Below are 19,178 nucleotides of genomic sequence, written 5' to 3'. Positions count from 1 at the left end.
GTACACTGTGACTTTTATATCTGTGTCCTGGGATAGGCCTCTACCGCACAGTTTCCACACGATAGCGGTATAGATCGTGCTTGTACGCAAGGAGTTCGCCGGTGCCCCTCAGGGTCGCATGCTCCCTTCGTTGTTGATCCTCTCGCCCATTCCTTTATCTGGTGAAGATCATCTCGTATCTGCTTGTTGACATCAAGCGGTCTTCTCAGTCCCGAGTTTAGTAGAGTCGCGGGTAGACGATCGCAATGCCAAACTAGGGTGTAAATGTGTCGAAATTGGCCCTAGCGATCACATCCGAATTCTCTTACCTTGCCCCGAATTTCTGACACGCAATCGTCTTTTGCGCTATTTCTTTCCCGAAGAGATCCATGACCGCAACCATGGCTTCTACGGCGTCGCCACCTCCGTCGCAGCAGGGTGACTCTGCGTCCAACCTAGCGGTCTTGCCTCCCATCGTCACGGACGCCACTGTCAAACGGTCCATTCGTCAGAGATCATCTTCGTATGCGAAAGATCGTCTTTCCACGCATTCTAACATTTCCCTAGCCTCTCAGAACCGGTCGCGTCCCGGATCGCATGTTTTCCCCGTCTTTCACTCCAGCTTGCCGTATGCTCTGGTGCGAGATTTCGCGTATCCCTCGACCCATCCTCTACACTACGGTCCGCTGCCCCCTCGTGCATCTGGGGTGTCAACTCCGGCGAGTGAGCAGCGGCGCCTGTCCGATCCTCCGGCTCCGTGGGATAGCTCGCGGGGACAATGGTCAACTGGGCCGTGGAGCACCGAGCATAGTTACGGGCACCAACAGCTTCCTGCTATGTCATTCGGCGATGGCCCACCATATAGCGAGGATGAAGATCTCCATAGCCCGGTATTCTCTGCGCCTCGCCACCGGAAGAACAAGTCTACTGGAACGGACCTAGACGGGGAGCGCAGGAGGAGCCCTAGTTCCCAAAAGGCCGCAGGTTTCCTGGGAGATATGAATCGAGGGATGTATGTCAGCACGAACGCTGACGGCAGCGAAACATACTACGTGGATGATGAGGATGAAAGAGATGACGGCCCTGGCGGCGAGTATGTCACATACCCGGCAAATGAGAGCCGATACTCATATGCGGGGACATATGGGGGCTATCCGGGTTATGACCCTAATGTGGAATACGAATCGGAGGAAGACTATACTGGTGATCGGTACAATGGTGACTTCCAATTTGCTGTAGGATGCCCGGACGAAGAGATGCATGGGAAGGCTGTTGCACTTTTCGACTTCACTAGGGAGCACGAGAACGAACTTCCCCTTGCTGAGGGTCAAGTGATTTTCGTCTCATATCGACATGGCCAAGGTTGGCTCGTTGCAGAGGACCCGCGGACCGGGGAAAGTGGCTTAGTTCCGGAAGAGTTCGTTCGGCTGCTTCGGGACATCGAAGGAGGACTGACGTCGTTGAATGGTGTTCCTGACTCTGAATTATTGGACGATACTCATACTGATGCTAATTCAACCGGAAACCACCAGGCGATGACGCCAACTCAGGATGACTATGTCGGTAACGGTGAGAAGATTCATAACCCGGACAACATGGTGAAGCAAATTACCGAAAAAAAACAGCAGGACGGACAACATGGCACCATTGTGATGAAGACATGATGTGTCCATTGCTGTGGGGATGGACAGGGCACAACATAGTGCGACCTGTCATATGGAGAGATAGAGGCCCTTTTATCAAACCCTGGATTAGCCCTGGATTCACCCGGGGCAAACGCCTTCTGTGACACGCTTGCCCATCTCCAGATGGTCGAGCTCTAACACGGAACTAGTCAATATCTTTGTTTTCTTGGTTCCCAGGCTGGAACTTTCGAATTTATATGATACCAGCGGAAAAGATCTCGCTGATCTAGTTATATGGTAGGTGGTGGTGGAGAGTGCGTGCATGCATAATATGATAGGGATCATGATAACTGTTCTGTGAGAAGACCTTGCTGACGTCGAGTGCCGGCAACCGTCGCATCACATCGGGATATATGGTTCTGTGGGGTTTGTAAATATGTTTATGTTTTGTATTTTTCAGCGTCGGCGTCGCATAATGCATTAGATTTGACACATCGTCTGATATGGTTCAGGAGGGAAATGAGAATCAAGTATAGTATATGTCAAGAAACTCATGATGCTTCTCGTGTATTATTATCATTATTATCATTATTATTTTATTGATCCGCTAGTACAGTGTGTAACTAAAGTTGTATTAAGAAGAATCCAAAAATATTGGCCCTCTCCCTGTTATACTCCCAGTAGATAAATATCTCTATTATAGATATATAAAAACACTACCCACCAGACGGCGGAACCACACCCCTCCCATCCAACTCAGCAACCACTGTCCTCTCCCCCTCCAACTCCGATATCCCCTTCTCACCACTCCCCGTCCCCAATACCCGATCAACCCCCTCCATCTCATGCAGCACCGCCCCACCCTGCGCATCCATCTCTTGCCTCATACTTCCCCCAAGCATAGGCACATCCTTCCCCAGCCCAACAGTCTCATCCAAGTCACCAGCAGACTCACTAGCCCCCCCAGCACCCGACTCCCCCCCCTTCCGGCGCTGAAAAAAAAAAACGAGACCCACAACAGCGAAAACAAGTACTCCTCCAACAACACCACCTACTATACCCCCAATCTGAGATCCTGAGAGACCCGTGTCTGTCCCGGATTCTCCTGCTGGAGTGATAGTTGCTTTCGGAGATGATGATGTTGTCGTCGATGCCGTGGACGTCGAAGTAGGAATTAGCGTCGAAGACAAAGACGAAGACGAAGACGATGTCCCATTAGACATATTCCCGTGCTTCACACAGCATTGGATAGAACTTATCCCCGGACAGGGCCAGTTGGGCTAGATTCTCTCTCGTTAGTGTCCCTTTCCTAGATGAGGGTGGTAGATAGGAGGAAGGTAAGGGAGCGGGGGCGGGGGTGGTTTACAGGGGCCCCGGCGAAGTAATTCCCCCCATCGCAGGTCTGGTTATGGGTGTCTCGGCAGTAGCCTGTTCCTTCGGGGACTGTGCAGCGGCGGTGGAGACAGCACTATGTTGTCTTTTTTGTTAGTGGGGGGTTCTTTTTTCTCTATGTGTTTGGTGATGTGTAGAGGGGGAGAGGAGAGGGCCATACCTCGCCGCCGGGGATGTCGGTACATTGGTTTGAGTAGATGAGTCCTTTGCCTGGGTTCTATTAGCCTTGTGTTTTAAGATGGGTATGTACTGTACTATAGGGAAGGGGAGATACATTCAGAAGAGCCGAGACATTCGCCTTGCCCTATGCCTCCCCAGCAGGAGGTGTCTGTTTCTCGGGGGAGAAGGGGGTGGTAGAGTCCGCCTGGGAGGAGGTTCTCGAGGTACATTTTCGGGAAATTTGGGGAATATATCGATAAAAAGAACTAGAATAGATGTGGGGAATAGAGTATGGAGTGTGAGCAGCCCCTTAACGCTGCAGAGTAGTATATATACGGAGAAGTTGACATGACACGAGGAAGTTAAACCCTTCAATCCAACCCAAAGACTAAGCCTAACCTTCTCGTAAGCCCATAATGTACCACTGGATGCCTACTCTAATAGCCTCAGCCTAATTTCTTGAGAAACAACATCACTGTCACTCGATACGACCCCGAAAATGTTAATCTTAGGGGTTAGTGGACCACAATTGGCTAGACCCTAGCTAGACCTGCAAGACCGAGGGTACTGATCGACAGAGATTCCAATCGCATTCTCCACTGCGATGGCTGGTGAAAAGTTCTTTAGCGGGTGCTGATCGTCGAGGGTGGACAGGGTAAATACGAGGATTGTCGCATTGAAGGATGGTTCTCATTTCACCCCTTGAGTGGGAACAGAAGACGAGATGAATGAACTGGCAGGGAATATTTTCTGATGAGTAAGGGGAAGTTTAGACCTTTTTCCCCGTCTCATTTTACGAAGACCTTTTTTTTTTTTTCTTTTAAAGCATCACAGCTTCCTGGCCAAAGTTGCATCTTTCCCATGATTGATTGGGAATAGACACACGGGAACCTTAATCTTGTTGTATAATTATTTAAAAGAGAAATGGGTCTGTCCAGAGTTCTGATAGGGAAAAAAAGTCGTATTTTTTTTTCTCCCGAGCCTTGACTCCACGCAAAGAACGAAAGAGCTATCATGACCATCCGGATATACAGAATCTGAAACATGAGATCGAGGGACGGTCTGGCATCGTTTGCTACCAATGATTCGTTGCTGAAAATGGGGATGAAGACAGTAAAATCACAGTAGTATTGCAAATATTGCTCAGCAGAAAAAAAAAAAAAAGATTTGAAAACACAGTAAAGAGACACAGGCAGGTAGGCTAGCCGAGCAAGTCATCCAGCCCGGAGCTACCGGTTTTGGCCCCTTGCTGGGAGGGCTGACTCTGTAAAGGAGACGGGGACGCAAAGCTGGGTGTTGCCGGTGTCCCCCAGATACCCGCGCTAGCCTTCTCCTTGGCCATGCTTGCCAGGTTAGGTCCTTTGTTTCCGCCTGTGTTTGTCTTCTGCAGCCCTGCGCTGGCACTGGCGCTCGACCACAGTGACCCGAAGGCATCCTTGTTCGAGGACTTTGACGCGGCTGGCTTAGCTGCCGCAGGCGAGATCGAATTGGCGGATGTGAATGATGAGGTGGATGCCATGCCTGGCCGGTGGTTGGAGACACCCGCCTGAGGCTGCATCGTGGAAACGGAGGTGAAGTAATTTGGCGTCGCAGCCTGGAATCCTGTAGGCCTGGGCTGAGATGACTTCTGTTGCTGTTGCTGAACCATAGAGCTCTGCGACAGTGTCGGAGATGCCATGGTGCTCGAAGTCGGAGTCGGGGTCATCGATGTAAACCCAACGAGACCGTTTAAGTTTGTGCCTTGAGTGCCAGACACCGGCCTCGGCGCAGCAAATTGCGTGCTTGAAGTGGTGCTCACAGTATTTGCTGGCGGTGAAATGGCGAAATGGTTAGATACCGCTGGCGCTGTGGCGGGAGCGGGAGTCGCGGACTGGAAATCATCAAAGTCATCGTCATCGATGGGTTTAGAATCGAGCACATCCAAGTCATTACTACCTGCTGGCTTCTTGCCGGCACTGGTAGAGGTTGTGGAAGCAACGTCTTCGTCTCCAAAGTCAAAAAGGTCCGGCTCGGGTGCTTTTGGTTTCGGTTCCGGCTTTGACAAGCGAGCACGAGGCGGACTTGCTGCACGTCGCCGCGGCGGACTGGCATCTGCTTCGTCATACTCATCGTACTCCTCGAAACGATTGCCCCGCCGTCCAGTATCTTGGTAGTCGGTTGTGTTGCCTCCGAAACCACCTCCATCGCCATAGATACCCCCGCTGTATCCGCCGAACGACATGCTGTCACTTCCGAAGCCACCGTACCTTGAATTTGACATTCCCCCTCCTCCTCCAATATGCGAGCCACCCTCAAATCCACCAAACTTATTACGATTGGTTCTGGCCTTCTTTCTTTCCGCACGAATCTGATCCACATCACCAAGAAGCTTCACCAACTCCGACGCTCGGTTGCGCACATTGATACCTTGATCTTTCCCGTTCTGATCAATAAAGTGGAATTGGCGGAGCATTCGGATAAGGGACATGTGAGACCGGGCATCATCAACCACTCGTTCGGATCCGTTCTTGATCAAAAACTCTAAAAGCTGAAGCGACTGCACATAGTCCAAGGAATACGACATCAGACCTAGCCTGTAAAAATCTAAAGGGCTCCGGTAAGTCCTACCTTGTAGATCTGTCGCCACTCCTCTGCGGTCTTGTCTGTAAATCGTCTATAGATCAGGGGCATGATTTCGTTGAGTAATTGACTGCATCATCCAGCATACTGGTTAGCAATCGGCTGTGTCATAAATAGGTGGATAACTAACTAGCTATGGGTTCCGTTGGCAATCTCTTGCATCAATGTGGTCGAGGCACCCCAAGGCTCATTATTTGTAGCTTCTCGGACCTGTTGGATATAAGCGACTGCCGCCGAACGTCATTCTGTACGTATAGATGTATAGATGTATTAAGGAGCGTTGGCGAAGGGACGGAACTTCGGAGATGTGCCACATACCTTGGCCTCCATTTCAGTATAATTCATGACAGCTATGACCGTTAGCATGGTTACTGTTTTAGTATATCAAGCGGCAATGGGTGATAAGTACAACACCCAAGTCGGGGAGCATGATGCGGGACGTACCATTTTGGACCTTGCGGACTCCCGCCTTGAGATCATACAAAGTCAAGTTGCTGACCTGCTCCTTAAGATTGGATAGGTCCATGACGCGATCGGATATCACGCACTGTTAATCTGAACAAGTAAACGAGCAGGCAAGAGAAGGGGAATTCGTGGAAGGGTTTGGATTCAATGATGCGGGAGGTCAAGGAATCTCAATCAATCCACTTGGCCGTTGGGCTCCAAGTCAAGCGCCCGGTCACGTGGCAACCCCTGAAGCATCTTTGGAAAAGAATATAACGTTACAGTTTAATTAACTGAATTACACCTTACTGACTGCGCGTTGCATTCAAAAAAGAAAAGAAAAAGAGAAAGAACATACATATCGTCATGTACTAAACACTACTCAAATACATACATAAAATCGTCCGCATAATCATCATAACATGGGGTAATCATCTCAGATAACAACAGCAACAACAACAAATAACAGGTTGTCATCAAAGGAATAACATAACTCAGAGACCATTGGCTTGGAATCCTGCATGGTGCGCTGTCTATATACGTCATGCCGGATATGTCTTTTCTTTTCATGCGTGGCATATCATAAATAGGAAAGGGATATCATAGATGAAACTAGGAGAGTAGGAAAGAAAAATGGGGTATGGAGAAGAAGAGTGAAGAAAAGAGAAGAGAAGAGAAGGGAGAGGAGTCCTATCGCGCTGGAGCATCATTCGTTATAGAACTTCCTCATGATCAAATGCAGGAAAAGGTTGACATTGACTCGTAAATGTCCGTCGAAGAAGTCCAAGAACTGCATATTGTTGAATTGTGCCTGCAGCAAGTCATCCAACGGCACCTGTGCATTGGCTCCAGGTACCATCATTGGACCACTGCTGCCATCAATAGTAAACACGCCGACTTCATTGCTGGAAATCGTCAGGTCGACCCGATCCCATTGACGTTCGTTGTAGCCCTTCCAGTGGACTAAGACGCCCTTGTCTGCTAGGTTGCGAGCCGAGTATTTGTAGGAACCAAACTTGAACACCTTCCCAGATTTCTGAAGCTCGCGCTGGTGATCCCACTGCTTCGTAAATGGCATGAGAAACCTCTTCTTGCCTTTCTTGTTCTGCAATGTCACCATTGCCTGCTCAATGTAATCGTTGTATGTCTTGAACTGCTGCTCCAACCAGGCGGCCTGGTCATTGAGACGGGCCAATGTTGAACGAGCACTCTCTAGTTCTCTCTCTCGCTGAATCCTGCGACGGTGCTTGGTTCGAATATCGATGGCAATGGCATTGAGAAGATCCTGGTAGTGATTGTCACGGCGGATCTTCCCAGTAAGCTCAAGCCGAATAATATTTTCAAGTGCAGTCCGCTTCAGCTCCGAATAAGACATGGACGCAATATCCACCAATGTGTTTGCCTCGGAGTACGCGCTTCGTCTCGTATTATTGGCGCTCAACTCGTCCCGAACCAAAGTCATCCACTTTTCTTCGTCCTCCTCAGTCGGGGGCTTGACCATGATCTCCATCAGGTTAGCGCCTGACTGAACGCGAATGATATAAAGGATGCATCGTTTTGTTTCCATGAACAACGCCTTCACATCAGCTTCCGGATCTACACATGACTCGTTAGTGCCAGTTTTAGGGAATGGACGAATGTTATTTCCTACCTTCAACTTGTGCAAGCTTGGGATTCAGAGTGAGGCTGATTTCAGAGGAATTTACGCTCATCAGTTCATTTTCGTTGGATTTGACATTGCCAAGGTCACGAATGACCTCCTTGAGAATGTCATCTGGGTTCGCACAGATATAATGAATTTCCGATGCCACAAGTTGATGAATGGAGAAGATATCAGATAACTTGATGTACAGTGTTGGTTTCGTTTTAGCGTAGAGATCATTGAATTCATCGATATCAAAATACGCTTCAGCATCTTGTACGGAGATCACTGCAAAGAGGTTAGTTTCCATAACACACCGTGGCGGAAAACAGTGCTACTCACTGCTGCCCCAAATATGGCCAAGGCGTTGGATCGAATCTCCGATGTAGCTGTTCAACGGCTGAAGGTAAACATTTTCAGCCCCAAAAAGTCTTCCAGATGCCACTTGAGAAATCACTTTCGCGATCTCCGAAAGGTTTCGCTTCTGTTCCTGGGTTAACCCTCGATCAACAACTCCATGCTTTTCGGGTTCAATAAGCGCAGGCTGGAAGTAATTCTTCCACACCCAATGCCCGGCTGTTTGTAGAATAAATCCTGGATCATCTCCAGCAAACCGGGAAAGGAGACATTCGTACATCTCCTTCGCGATATACCGAATTCCAAACGGCATTCGGTATAGAAGTTCCTCAAACGCCGCGAAGAACTGATCAGCGATGTCACGGAGATCCTGGAGATGTTGGATGAAAGTTGCTCTTGTTTCGGGGTCTCTGATCGCTTCTTCGCGCGGGATGTCCAAACGCCGACGGCTTCGTTTACCAGTGCGGAGCTCTTCGTTGTTAACGGCTGAGCGATAGATCTGTATGGGGTCACTTTCCAAATCTAGGTCTGGGCTGTCAATGACATTGTCTTTTACAACAGTACCCAATACGTCGCGCATGAACTTTCTGTCACGGGGAGACTTCATGTAAGAGGCGAAGAGCTTGGTCCAGAAAGAATTGCAGCGTAAATAATCGTGGAGGGAGTCAAAACTCTCAATTTCTTCCCGTGCAGAGCGAGCCAACAGCTTAATTAGGTAGTACTCTTCGCGCCTCTTTTGAGAGTACCCGAACAGCCCCATCATCAGGTGCCGAATCCTCTCATACTCCTTCTCCGATGTATTGAGTTCACGTAGCCTTCGGAAAAGCTTGGAAAGGTACTGAGACTGCGTCTGGAGAAGGAAGAAGAAGACTTGATACTGCTCGAGCTTCCTCCTCGAGGTTTTGTTCAAGGCTTTTAGATCGAAGGGGTCCTTCGAAGAAATTTCCCTGTTCGGCAACAGGCTTCCAACATGGCCACCGAAGTGCTTCTGGTGCTTCACAACTTCGTCCAGTGTAATCTTGTTTTTCACCAAGAGAGCAATCTTAATATCAAGCTGGCTGATATATTGTTCTGCAAGCTCGTTTTGACGAACTTGCTGAACAACTAGTTTTCTTGTCCGCTCGAACTCAATTTCTTCGTCGAAATCGAACTCGCTATCGTTGAGCAGATGGACGAACCCTTTAACTGTTCCAACTGGAGGATTCTTTCCACTTGTGAGGCTCTTGTATGCCTGGCCCTGAATCCTACCCCGCACGAAACTCTGGGCTTTGATGACTTTGTCCATGTTCTGCCGGTAGTATCGACGCTTCTCCTCGAATTTTGATCGTACGATATATCCCCGTATGTGTGACTGGAGATCAGTAATGACGTCCTCCTCAGCAGCAAGATCGGCTAAGGTTTGTCCGACATCTACACGGACAAGCATGGCTCGGATGTGCGCTTGTAGCCGACTGACTTCATCTTCACACTCATCGAGCTCCTCGAGTATACCACCAACTTCAATCCTCAGCACTGCAGCTCGAGCGAGGGCCTGCAGATCAATGATTGTTAGTTCCTCTGCTTGCAGTGCCTCAGCATCAACTTCCAAGCACGTCCTAGTCAGGGAACCCCTTGCCATTGATTGCAATTCGAGAATCGATGCTTCCTCATTCCTGAGAGATTTTTCTTGAGAGCTCAAGAAGGACCGAACAGCTCTCGCTCGGAGTATGCTCTGAAGACTGATAAATATTGGTACGCGCTCCGTCAATGCCTCACGAAGAGACTCGAGCTCATTCCTCGCGACGTTACCACGAATCATAGCTTGTAGAGCGACATGTTGATCATCTGCCCCTCCAAGGGCTTCTGCAAGCCATGACAGGTGGTTTCTGACCGCCAAAGCTCTTGCTCCTGATTGGATTGCTATAATTGAAGGGGTTTGTTGAGCAAGCATATCTTTCACTTGAGCTATAGATTTGCGAGTCTGCAAGCCTCGAATCGCTGCCTGCAGCAAATCCGTATTTCCTCGGAAATTGTTGATCTCGGTATATTGAGCATTCATTTGCTGTCGGATGAATGAGCCTCGAATGAGGGACTGGAGTTCTCTGATGTTATCTTCAGCAGATCGGGTCTCTTCGCATTGCTTGGAAACTTTGCTCCGTTGTAGCGCACCCCGGAAGGCAGCCTGTAACAGTCGAACCTGATCCTCCGCATCCATTAAATCGCAATAGAGAGCGCCGACGACCTTTCGTTGCAAGGCGCCTCTGATGGCAGCCTGTAACAGTTGAACTTGATCATCTGCTTCCCTTGTATCGTAATATAGAGTACTGATAACCTTACGTTGCAAGGCACCCCTTATGGCGGCCTGTATCTCTTTAATACCTGATTCTTCTTTCCTCATTTTGCTCCTAAGATAGTTCACTTGCGCTCTCGCCTTGGAGGCTCTTATCAGTGTCTGGATCTGCAAAATACCGTGTTCCTGGGCCTGGTAAGTTTCCATGTCACCCTTCTGGCGAGATCGCACAATGAAACCTCGGCAGATTGCTTGTAGATTTACTGCGAACGCTCGCATGTCCAAGCGATATTGGACAATCTGACGGGCCCAGTCTCCACGTATTCTCGATTGCAGATCGATTAGGAAATGCTCAGAATCCCACAGGTCATTCATCAGGTTTCCCAGCTTCAGTCGCATCATGGCGCCTTTGATCTGAGCTTGGAATTCGGCGATCAAAGCTTCATTTTCATGTAGCTCTCGCTCAATTCGATCCTCCTCAGATTCAGGCTCGGGCTCGGGCTCAGGTTCTGGCTCTGCGCCAAAATTCGCGGCCATGCCCGTGAAACTAGGCATGCTGACCCCCGCCTTGTCAAGCCCTTTTTGTGTCTGTTCAAGCTCATGGTGCTCGAACTCCAGCTGACCAACGAGGTTGCCCATCCGAAAGTCGACGAGGCCCTTTTTGAACAGCAGCCATGATAGTGCGTGAACACAGTGAATGACCTTGGGGATGTTCTTCTTTTCATACAGGTCTATTAGTTCGAACCTGAAAAGCTCCGGTAGTTCAACTTCATCTAGAAATCGGAAGAACAAGGCTATATTATCTGAATGCCGATACTGAAGCTTGTGGTTTCTGAAAATTCGAAGTGTGCGATTTGGATACATTGCCTGGACCACCTCTGCGAGCGTGACACCATCTCGGAGAGCTTCTTCTAGTTGAACGATTGGCGGAATTTGTTTGTGGATGATTTCTTCAATCCATTCTTTGGCTTCTCCAATATGGCACAGATATTCATAAGCTTGCAAGAACTGCCGTTGCTTGTCCATCCAATTGCCGGCTGCCCACGACGATGCGTTTTTTCTTCGGCTAACATTGATGTCGCCGGTACCCGCCATTGTATCAGCACGCTTCAATCGTCGTCGCCCCTGCAGGCCTACTACAGAGGGGCTGACCATGGTGAACTCCTCTGTTTCACCTGATTGCGCAAATTTAGACAATGTGCGCAGATGTCCAGTCGATGATTTTTGAAAGGTCTCCAACTCAGGAGTGGAAAGTGTGGTGGTCAATGGAGGTGCCTGTGGGGTGGACAAGCTATGCGAATGATGCGCCCTGCTCTGGGGCCGCGTTTGAGGTGAAACAGCATGAGAATTGAAATTTTGAGGCGAATTGGGTGATGGAGGTGCAAACGCATCTTGCGAGTCCTTCTCCTTCAATGGTCCGAAGTCTGCATGATACCCGTTCCGGCGCTCGGGTGTTTGAGGACGGTTCTCCTTCCAGTATTGAGGATTATCTATCGTCCGGCTCCTCGCATGGCCGTAGGTCACTTGCTTAACAGCGGGAGGAGAAGCATTGGGCGCTTGTGAGAGAGGTCGCAATGACCGTCGAACGCTCTCATACGTTGTTCCCGCGTTTGGCCAGCAACTCGGATCAGACTTCAATTTGTCAGCGCTCATGGTGTTTATTTCACTCTTTCCTCGCTTATGGCTAATGCTGGAGGTGGGGCCCACGGATCCAGTGGAAGACACGGTGCTCGTGCGACTGGGAGCTAATGAGTTGGTCGACATTGAGTAGATAGACGAATTTGTGGATGCGGTCGAGCCATGGCGGAGTGGACTCGATGTTTGGGCTGGGAAATCCGTCTGAATGCGTCGGAGAGATGAATGGCTTGACATCACTAGGTCCGCTTCGTACAGAAGAATGCGAATACTAAAGAAAATAGAGCAGTCTTGACTTCAATTGGCCGCATACCTGCTTCTTAACCGAAGCAGTAATCCGCTGGTGAGTTGAGTGATGGAATGCTGATTCAAGGGAGGCACAGCATTGCCCTGGGGTAACGGAAAGAATTAGGAAGGAGAATCGGGTTGATATAGAAACGGGTTTCCCGGGAATACCTGATTGGAAGGCAGTCAGACAAAACCAAGAAACGGAAAAGGAAAAGAAAGAGAAAAAGAAGGATCCAGGGAGTACCTTCAAGAAAGAAAGTAAACACCAAAGAGATTAATAGTGGGATTGAAAATTACAGATGCAATAAACGCAAGCAAGACCACGACTTTCACACTCCTTCGATGCAACGATTAAATTGATGAAGATTGAGTGAGAGAAGCGGGGGAGGGAGGGAAAGTACTACTAGTAAGTACTTAGTAAATCAAGGCCCCCAGCCCCAGGCGAACGAAAACAAATCTCCCGATCGGGTATGGTGGGCGGTCCAGGGTGTTACGATGCGCCACAGTTTCCTATCTGGTGACGTCGATCATCCCAGCCACCGATGGGTTCACGTGCCGCTGCCTGGCCCTTCAGGTACTGGAAAGACAAGAAGGATTGGCACAGATGCTCAAGTGGAAGCTAGATTTAGCTTGGTTATGTAGATTTCTTTACCAGGTACATTCAATTTCTTGTCACTAATCAAATGCTAGCTAGCTTTCCCTTTGCAGAAAGCTCTATACATGCGAGTTTGTAGTCATGCCACGCTTTCTAACCAGACCATCATTGACCCACACTCGGCATATTTCTCTCCATGCAGGAAGAACGTGGGCAAGACTCATCACATGCCAGATTATAACTCAGCCCATGCTTTCTCTATCTAGATATATCTCTATCACTCTCTTGTATCTTGAAACACATCGAGCTGCCTGTTCATCACAATATATTGATCAAGGTCGGTTGTGGTGTACGGTTATCTGAACGTCAAACTTGCTGGATAAAGCCAAACTGCACTCCAAGAACAACTTGATAATAGTATATACCAACCTTTTAGGTCAGAATCTTGTTAAATCAGCAGGGTTCTGGAGTTTCCGAGCAAGTCAGTGTGAAATTAAAGGATGGGTTGGTTGCCCATGTTACAGGGGCCCAACTCATAAGTTGAATTATTCTTCCCGCGTTTTCCAACCTCTATGGAAAAGTTACATAGATAGCTTTCGCATGCTGTCGTCTGTTAATGTGGTTCATAAACTCTGCAGTCGAACCTTGGTAGTGGTGAGTTAACTAACTAACTAATCATTACCCACTTAGGTAAGACTTAAATCACGGCGGTTCCACTACGAACCTCACCCGCCGACCTTATCATTTTATATCGACGACTCTGACCCATCATTTACCTTGTAGGGGTGAAGGCCAGTTGAAAAACCCATCGATCACCATTCGAACTAGTCTCACAACTCAACAGACAACCGGAAATATGACGGACAAAGAGCCTCTCTATATCTATAAACTCGTGCCTTCATCGGCGCCCGTCCGAGAACCTCTTCCGGAGCGACTCCCCGTCAGTGAGCTCGATCAAAAATCGGGTTTTATTCATCTCTCCACCGCATTTCAGGTGCCAAACACGCTCAAGTTCTTCTTCAAAGATGAGCCTCTTGTTTATGTGCTACGGATTCCGTTCAAGCGCGTAGCTGAGAATCTTCAATGGGAAAATCCCGAGGGCACCGTATGCGGGCCGCGACCTAAGGAGGGGCTGTTTCCGGTAAGTTCAGCTGTAAAGATTGCTTACTTACCCCCTCTGGCGGAAAATTATATATTGACTCCGATCATAGCATTTATACAACGACCTCAAGTTGGGGAAGGAGGAGGTGGAGAGCATCGCCATTTGGGTCAACGACAATGGGTGGGATAATGCTCTCTCACAAGCGACGCCCTGGCTTGTATATTAGGAGCCTCGGTCAAGCTACTATTTTAATATTGAATATTGCAGGAATGGATGGGCTTTTCCATTGTTTCATCTGAGTACTATGGCAATATGTTACGTTGTACACACGAAGTACATATTGGAAACAAAATTTAATCACAAACATTTGAAGGCATGAAGCTCACTTTTACCAAACCATTCATAGGCATGTTCTAGTCACCCAATGGATAGCAGTGCAAAGTTTGACCATCTGTGTCGGCAAGCGAGCGTCTCAGCATAGCACAAACAGTTTTATCTTGAGAAAGAATGATTAGACTTACAATAAAGAGAAGCGTCTGCGCTCGCTAGGAAGACGAAGCTGGTTGCAACTTCACTTGGCTGGCCAGGCCGGCCAATAGATGACCCAGCACCCCAGCTCTCCATCTCCTCTGGCTTTCTTGTATCGACTTGAATGGGCGTATAGACGGGGCCAGGCCTATGAAAAGAGACATGTGAGATTCTTTCGCCCTGGAGAGGTGGCTACGAAGGTTGCACAGCTTACGCTACAGCGTTGACTCGAATACCCTTCGGCACCAGTTGCTTTGCTAGCGCTCTGGTGAATCCAACAATAGCCCCTTTCGTGGCTGCATAATCGACCATTCCAGCTGTGCCTCTAAATGCTACGGTGGAAGTAGTGTTGATGATTCTGACAGGATTCGATGAGCCTAAGAAAAACATAGTACAGACGTCCGGTATACTTACGAGTCTCCTCGTGTCATATGCGGCAGAGCGAATTTTGATAAGGCGATCATTTGGATCACGTTGGTTTGGAATATCTCTTCCACATGATCCAGATCAATTTGAGCAAGGTCCTTGCATATAAACTGCTTCGAAGCATTGTTGACCAGAACGTTCAATCCCTGAAACCTGTCAAGTGCAAAAGTTAGACTTACAATGCTAATAGCAGCGGTGATCCTTAGGACCGTATTTTAGAGACGTTCTTCGATAGAAGAGAGACATACTTCTTGATATGCTCCTCAACGACTTTGCGACATGTCTCCCGGATAGATAGATCACCTGGATAGAGGAAACATGTTCGTTTCTCGGCCTCAACTAATCTTTTTGTTTCTTCAGCATCCTCTTGCTCTTCAGGCAGATATGAGATGGTGACATCCGCTCCCTCTCTCGCCATCAGAACGGCAACCGACCGTCCTATTCCCGAGCTAAACTGCTATTAGTATCCTCCTGTGACAGGAATGCTTCATACAAGGTAGACCGTACTCTCCGCCGGTGATGAGGACTTTCTTGTCCTTCAGTTTACCAGAGCCCACGTACTCGACGAAAGTTCCATTTGACTCCAACTTGGTCGCTTCACTTGGCGGCACCATGTGTTTCTCCAACCTTATATGTACCTTTAGCTTCGTAATTATCTTTGGTTTATCATACAGGAAACGAATTGTGCAACTAACCCTGGCTTCTGTTGGGCCTGCGGCTCCTGCGGAGCGTAGAAAGTCCCTTCTTTGCCCATTGCAGACGCCATGGTTTTTAGGAAATGGTATATTAAGGTAGTAAATCGTATTATTAAGAGATAGGCCAAATAAATTACCATATGTTTAACATGTTAAGAGAAGTGTTGCATTTAGTATGCGAGATATTTATAGCATGCCCATCGCTGGTTGCGGTCACTCTGGCGTCATAATGTTGCAATAACCAGATTGTATGAAATGTTCTACAACTTTAGAAATAATTAAATACATTGTTCCACATAGTTAAAGAGTGTATAATATATGTGTGTGTGTTTTAACCCAAAGGGTTCAAGAGTAGTGAAGTACTGGTGTGTAGCTGGGTTCAAAATATTAATTTCTTTTTAAGTTTCTTCTCATTTTTACCTTAATAACCCATGGATGTGAAACATGACTAGACTAAAGATAATTGTAACTCATTTTCTATTTTATTTGAAATAAAAGTGAAAAGAAAATAAGGAGAAAGGGAAATAAATAGTTACACATATATTATTCCAGGTACCAACAGCTAAAATAAATTGTTTAAGGTATATAGTACACATTCCACGAGTATGTACATGTACCTTGCTAAGGGCGATGGATGTGAATGCCATTCGTTGTCTCTCAAATACAGTAAGTACAGCGCTAATGTTAATTACTGAAAGCACACATTGGCTTGCAAATCAATTTATCTGTACTTAGTTCTTACTGTGTGCTACCTTATGTTCATCTTTGGGCTATACCGTTCTCGGACAATAGTAAGAAAATTCTCGTCAGTCACGACGCTTACCTCAGCAGGTCTAATGTCACCCCTCTTCTCACCGCCCTGAAAGAAATTTCGTTTACCAGCCAATGAGTGTGGTACAGGAGGGGTCCGGAACTGTCACTAAGCCTGTTCCGGAATGGTTTTGCAGGTATCGTTAGCTTGTGCGGCAAGAGATACAAAAGCCAAAATTTTGCTCCTCCAGTTTTTCTTCTTTTTTTCTTCTTTCTTTCCTTGGGAAAGGAAGACTTTCTCCATCAACAGAACGTTTCTCACGATCTGTTGATTATCATTTCTCTCCATTTGATCTCTACGAGTTATCATCACCGTAGGGATTTATTTCTTTCAAAATGCCTATCTCCAACGGTGATTCCCTGGGCCGCGCCATGAAGGCCGAGATCCAGGACCACACCAAGGCTCTCGAAATTCTGGAGAAGGAATATTCCTCCAGAGATGGCCTTGATATTGACACCTTGCTCGATTCGGACAAGCACGGAGCATTGACTTACAATGACTTCCTGATCTTGCCTGGTTATATCGGTAAGGGACGATTGCTGAACCGTCCGTGACTTCTAGTTATTCATGTCTATGACAGGCTTTCCTGCTTCGGATGTCTCTTTGGATACCGCGGTCACCAAGCGTATCTCCTTAAAGGCCCCTCTCCTCTCCTCCCCTATGGATACCGTCACAGAACACAACATGGCTATCCACATGGCTCTCCTGGGTGGTCTAGGTATAATCCACCACAACTGCTCTCCCGAGGACCAGGCGGAGATGGTGAAGAAGGTGAAGCGTTATGAGAACGGCTTCATTCTGGACCCCGTTGTACTTTCTCCTACGGCTACTGTCGGAGAAGCTAAGGAGCTGAAGACCAGATGGGGCTTCGGTGGCTTCCCTGTTACTGGTAAGCATTCCCTTTTCTTTTCGCTATGTTCACCCGCCCTAGCCAAATCTTTTGTGATGATTTCCCTCTTTCTTATTTATAACTTTCGTTCCACTGGAGCAACGAGAGTTGCATTGTAGAGAAACAGATTTATCTGATCTCCAATTTGAATCATTGTCATGCCATTTATCGTGAATTTGTGCACGTTCTAACTATTATGTGCCCACAGCAAACGGAACGCTCCGGTCCAAGCTTGTTGGAATGGTCACCTCCCGGGACATCCAATTCCACCCAAACCTCGATGACCCGGTCACTGCTATCATGTCGACTGACCTCGTCACCGCCCCTGCTGGCACTACTTTGGCTGAGGCCAACGAAGTCCTTCGTTCTTCGAAGAAAGGAAAGCTCCCAATCGTGGATAGGGATGGTAACCTGGTCTCGTTGCTGTCTCGTAGCGATTTGATGAAGAACCTTCACTACCCTCTGGCCTCAAAGCTCCCTCAGTCCAAGCAGCTTATTTGCGCTGCTGCTATCGGCACCCGTGAAGAAGATAAGCGCAGACTTAAGCTGCTTGCTGACGCCGGCCTTGACATTGTTGTTCTCGACAGCAGTCAGGGCAACAGCATGTACCAGATCGAGATGATCAAGTACATCAAGAAGACCCACCCTGACATAGATGTTATTGCTGGTAACGTCGTAACCCGGGAGCAAGCTGCACCTTTGATTGCAGCCGGTGCCGATGGCCTGAGAATTGGCATGGGCAGCGGCAGTGCTTGCATTACCCAGGAGGTCATGGCTGTCGGTCGTCCCCAGGCTCTCTCTGTCCGCAGCGTTTCTGCTTTCGCTGCCCGCTTCGGTGTTCCTTGCATCGCTGACGGCGGTGTTCAGAACGTTGGTCATATCGTCAAGGGTCTTGCCATGGGTGCCTCGACCGTTATGATGGGCGGTCTCCTTGCCGGTACCACCGAATCTCCCGGTGAGTACTTTGTCAGCAACGAGGGACAGCTTGTCAAGGCCTACCGTGGTATGGGCAGTATTGCCGCCATGGAGGACAGGAAGGCTGGCGCCGGTGCCAAGGACAGCAAAGCTAGTAATGCCGGTACTGCTCGGTACTTCTCTGAGAAGGACAGCGTCCTGGTCGCTCAGGGTGTTGCGGGCTCTGTCCTCGACCGTGGCTCCGTCACCAAGTTCGTCCCCTACCTTGTTGCCGGTGTGCAGCACTCTCTGCAGGACATTGGCGTGAAGAGTCTTGAACTTCTTCACGAGGGTGTTAACAACGGCACCGTCCGTTTCGAAATGAGAAGCGCTAGTGCCATGGCTGAGGGTAACGTCCACGGTCTGCACAGCTACGACAAGAAGCTCTACTCTTAAGTAGCGATGGCGCACGTCTAATGTTTTCATTATGAGCTTTTCCTGAAATTTAGGATATATTCACACGATGACACATGGCTTGCATGAGAATAAAAATGAAATGGAAAAAGTATGGGTATGAGGTTTTGGAGTTTGACGCGTGGATATACAGATATTTGCTTTCTTGTTATTCAAGATATTCATTGGCCAATTCATTTTGAAATGGACTATTCCGTGCTCCATGTTTATGAATCATTTACATAATGCTTTGAATGTGTTAAAAGTCTAGTAGTTGTAGTTCATGTCTTAGGATGTAGGCCGCATTAGTAGTACTGTCTAGGCCTGAAGCGGCAGCGTTAAGCGCGGGGTAAGCAACGGTAATTTATACCGCCCA

The 19,178-nt window shown here is 48.2% G+C and overlaps 7 protein-coding genes across 7 annotated transcripts; 3 read left to right on the top strand and 4 right to left on the bottom strand.

The window, feature by feature from the left end:
* Nucleotides 1–368: 368 nt before the first annotated feature.
* On the top strand, nucleotides 369–3,026 carry BDW43DRAFT_318443 (adaptor protein NBP2; the record flags this gene model as incomplete). Its single annotated transcript, XM_032048703.1, has 3 exons — nucleotides 369–1,577; nucleotides 2,216–2,219; nucleotides 2,332–3,026. The coding sequence occupies 3 exons, from the start codon at nucleotides 369–371 to the stop codon at nucleotides 2,598–2,600; spliced, it is 1,482 nt and encodes a 493-aa protein (XP_031901898.1). The 3' UTR covers nucleotides 2,601–3,026.
* Nucleotides 2,372–3,410, bottom strand: BDW43DRAFT_270758 (uncharacterized protein). Its single transcript, XM_032041365.1, has 3 exons — nucleotides 3,271–3,410; nucleotides 3,157–3,206; nucleotides 2,372–3,072 (listed from the first exon to the last, which is right to left on the bottom strand). The coding sequence occupies exons 1-3, from the start codon at nucleotides 3,383–3,385 to the stop codon at nucleotides 2,914–2,916; spliced, it is 324 nt and encodes a 107-aa protein (XP_031901897.1). The 5' UTR covers nucleotides 3,386–3,410; the 3' UTR covers nucleotides 2,372–2,913.
* A 563-nt stretch (nucleotides 3,411–3,973) lies between these two features.
* On the bottom strand, nucleotides 3,974–6,395 carry BDW43DRAFT_270754 (ENTH domain-containing protein). Its single transcript, XM_032041364.1, has 5 exons — nucleotides 6,219–6,395; nucleotides 6,093–6,124; nucleotides 5,905–5,984; nucleotides 5,763–5,844; nucleotides 3,974–5,691 (listed from the first exon to the last, which is right to left on the bottom strand). The coding sequence occupies exons 1-5, from the start codon at nucleotides 6,298–6,300 to the stop codon at nucleotides 4,357–4,359; spliced, it is 1,611 nt and encodes a 536-aa protein (XP_031901896.1). The 5' UTR covers nucleotides 6,301–6,395; the 3' UTR covers nucleotides 3,974–4,356.
* A 181-nt stretch (nucleotides 6,396–6,576) lies between these two features.
* Nucleotides 6,577–12,766, bottom strand: BDW43DRAFT_38127 (putative Ras GTPase activating protein). The gene is made up of 4 exons (XM_032049981.1): nucleotides 12,654–12,766; nucleotides 8,203–12,511; nucleotides 7,870–8,148; nucleotides 6,577–7,814 (listed from the first exon to the last, which is right to left on the bottom strand). Exons 2-4 carry the CDS (start codon nucleotides 12,356–12,358, stop codon nucleotides 6,925–6,927), a joined length of 5,325 nt encoding a protein of 1,774 aa, XP_031901895.1. The 5' UTR covers nucleotides 12,359–12,511; nucleotides 12,654–12,766; the 3' UTR covers nucleotides 6,577–6,924.
* Nucleotides 12,767–13,187: 421 nt separating this feature from the next.
* On the top strand, nucleotides 13,188–14,628 carry BDW43DRAFT_270745 (DUF952 domain-containing protein). Its single transcript, XM_032041363.1, has 3 exons — nucleotides 13,188–13,694; nucleotides 13,788–14,145; nucleotides 14,216–14,628. Exons 2-3 carry the CDS (start codon nucleotides 13,861–13,863, stop codon nucleotides 14,330–14,332), a joined length of 402 nt encoding a protein of 133 aa, XP_031901894.1. The 5' UTR covers nucleotides 13,188–13,694; nucleotides 13,788–13,860; the 3' UTR covers nucleotides 14,333–14,628.
* BDW43DRAFT_299047 (oxidoreductase, short-chain dehydrogenase/reductase family) lies at nucleotides 14,520–15,826 on the bottom strand (the record flags this gene model as incomplete). Its single annotated transcript, XM_032044662.1, has 7 exons — nucleotides 14,520–14,557; nucleotides 14,628–14,782; nucleotides 14,849–14,959; nucleotides 15,049–15,213; nucleotides 15,309–15,509; nucleotides 15,568–15,687; nucleotides 15,756–15,826. 7 exons carry the CDS (start codon nucleotides 15,824–15,826, stop codon nucleotides 14,520–14,522), a joined length of 861 nt encoding a protein of 286 aa, XP_031901893.1.
* Nucleotides 15,827–16,794: 968 nt separating this feature from the next.
* On the top strand, nucleotides 16,795–19,057 carry BDW43DRAFT_270741 (putative IMP dehydrogenase). The gene is made up of 3 exons (XM_032041362.1): nucleotides 16,795–17,091; nucleotides 17,147–17,455; nucleotides 17,664–19,057. Exons 1-3 carry the CDS (start codon nucleotides 16,902–16,904, stop codon nucleotides 18,803–18,805), a joined length of 1,641 nt encoding a protein of 546 aa, XP_031901892.1. The 5' UTR covers nucleotides 16,795–16,901; the 3' UTR covers nucleotides 18,806–19,057.
* Nucleotides 19,058–19,178: the final 121 nt, after the last annotated feature.

The sequence above is a fragment of the Aspergillus alliaceus genome (genome assembly GCF_009176365.1).
Source record: "Aspergillus alliaceus strain CBS 536.65 unplaced genomic scaffold BDW43scaffold_13, whole genome shotgun sequence".
Taxonomy (NCBI): domain Eukaryota; kingdom Fungi; phylum Ascomycota; class Eurotiomycetes; order Eurotiales; family Aspergillaceae; genus Aspergillus; species Aspergillus alliaceus.
The sequence above is the reverse complement of the archived record's forward strand: the minus strand, read 5'-3'. Positions and strand labels throughout refer to the sequence as shown.

Coding starts and splice junctions, on each gene's coding strand:
- BDW43DRAFT_270754 (XM_032041364.1), bottom strand. CDS start 6,300: ATGGACCTATCCAATCTTAAGGAGCAGGTCAGCAACTTGACTTTGTAT. Junction 6,125..6,218: donor AGTCCGCAAGGTCCAAAATG/GTACGTCCCGCA, acceptor TAACGGTCATAG/CTGTCATGAATTATACTGAA. Junction 5,985..6,092: donor ATACTGAAATGGAGGCCAAG/GTATGTGGCACA, acceptor TATATCCAACAG/GTCCGAGAAGCTACAAATAA.
- BDW43DRAFT_270758 (XM_032041365.1), bottom strand. CDS start 3,385: ATGTACCTCGAGAACCTCCTCCCAGGCGGACTCTACCACCCCCTTCTC. Junction 3,207..3,270: donor ATGTCTCGGCTCTTCTGAAT/GTATCTCCCCTT, acceptor AATAGAACCCAG/GCAAAGGACTCATCTACTCA. Junction 3,073..3,156: donor CCGACATCCCCGGCGGCGAG/GTATGGCCCTCT, acceptor AAGACAACATAG/TGCTGTCTCCACCGCCGCTG.
- BDW43DRAFT_270741 (XM_032041362.1), top strand. CDS start 16,902: ATGCCTATCTCCAACGGTGATTCCCTGGGCCGCGCCATGAAGGCCGAG. Junction 17,092..17,146: donor GATCTTGCCTGGTTATATCG/GTAAGGGACGAT, acceptor TGTCTATGACAG/GCTTTCCTGCTTCGGATGTC. Junction 17,456..17,663: donor CGGTGGCTTCCCTGTTACTG/GTAAGCATTCCC, acceptor ATGTGCCCACAG/CAAACGGAACGCTCCGGTCC.
- BDW43DRAFT_38127 (XM_032049981.1), bottom strand. CDS start 12,358: ATGTCAAGCCATTCATCTCTCCGACGCATTCAGACGGATTTCCCAGCC. Junction 8,149..8,202: donor TGGCCATATTTGGGGCAGCA/GTGAGTAGCACT, acceptor ACCTCTTTGCAG/TGATCTCCGTACAAGATGCT. Junction 7,815..7,869: donor CAAGCTTGCACAAGTTGAAG/GTAGGAAATAAC, acceptor AGTCATGTGTAG/ATCCGGAAGCTGATGTGAAG.
- BDW43DRAFT_270745 (XM_032041363.1), top strand. CDS start 13,861: ATGACGGACAAAGAGCCTCTCTATATCTATAAACTCGTGCCTTCATCG. Junction 14,146..14,215: donor CTAAGGAGGGGCTGTTTCCG/GTAAGTTCAGCT, acceptor CTCCGATCATAG/CATTTATACAACGACCTCAA.